The 553-nt window shown below is 50.6% G+C and overlaps 1 protein-coding gene across 4 annotated transcripts in view; it reads right to left on the minus strand.

Moving 5' to 3' along the window:
• LOC107554261 (clathrin heavy chain 1) overlaps window positions 1–76 on the minus strand; it is a 30,522-nt gene extending 30,446 nt beyond the window's left edge. For all 4 annotated transcript variants that reach the window (XM_016236720.1, XM_016236718.1, XM_016236719.1 and 1 more), the window contains exon 1: window positions 2–76. In XM_016236720.1, the coding sequence (XP_016092206.1) occupies window positions 2–38 (37 nt within the window). In that variant the 5' untranslated portion in view covers window positions 39–76. The remainder of the gene's footprint in view (window position 1) is intronic.
• Window positions 77–553: the final 477 nt, after the last annotated feature.

A 553-nucleotide genomic window follows, 5' to 3' on the forward strand; every position in this document is an offset into this window, starting at 1 on the left:
AGGTGCTCCTGGAAGCGGATAGGCAGGATTTGAGCCATGGTTTAGGCTTTCTGTTCTCAATCCTCCCGGCCGGACTCCTCGCAAAATTTCTGCCTAGCTTTAGCGAGCGACGACCTCCTCTCCGCGGACTCCCCCGAGTCAAAACAGATCAAATGCAGGTCTGTTGGCTTGATTAGACAGAGAAAGCGAGTGTCGTGTTTTCGTCGTGTCAAGCCAAACCGCCAGATGGTTGATGTTTTTTCCTCCCCTCTCTGCACGGATGGGACTCGCTCAGACCCGCAATGGCGGCGGAAACAGCTCAGACTGACAATCCGGAAGCAGCGGCGCGGACTTTGCGGCGGAAGGACATTCACGATTTCAGCGATTTTGTTAATCAAGCGGGCGATGCGCGAAGCTCTGATTTGGTGTATGTGAGCGTTCGGGCGGTTAATACTTTAGATTTGATTTATAAGCGCAGGTATGAGTAGTCTAGTCGGCATTAAATAATACGTTTCATTTTTGCCACATCATTCAGTTCTTCATATTCTATGTACGTCAGTTCCGGCTGCGCTCT

Source organism: Sinocyclocheilus grahami, unplaced genomic scaffold (assembly GCF_001515645.1).
Source record: "Sinocyclocheilus grahami isolate Dianchi unplaced genomic scaffold, SAMN03320097.WGS_v1.1 scaffold496.1, whole genome shotgun sequence".
Lineage (NCBI taxonomy): Eukaryota > Metazoa > Chordata > Actinopteri > Cypriniformes > Cyprinidae > Sinocyclocheilus > Sinocyclocheilus grahami.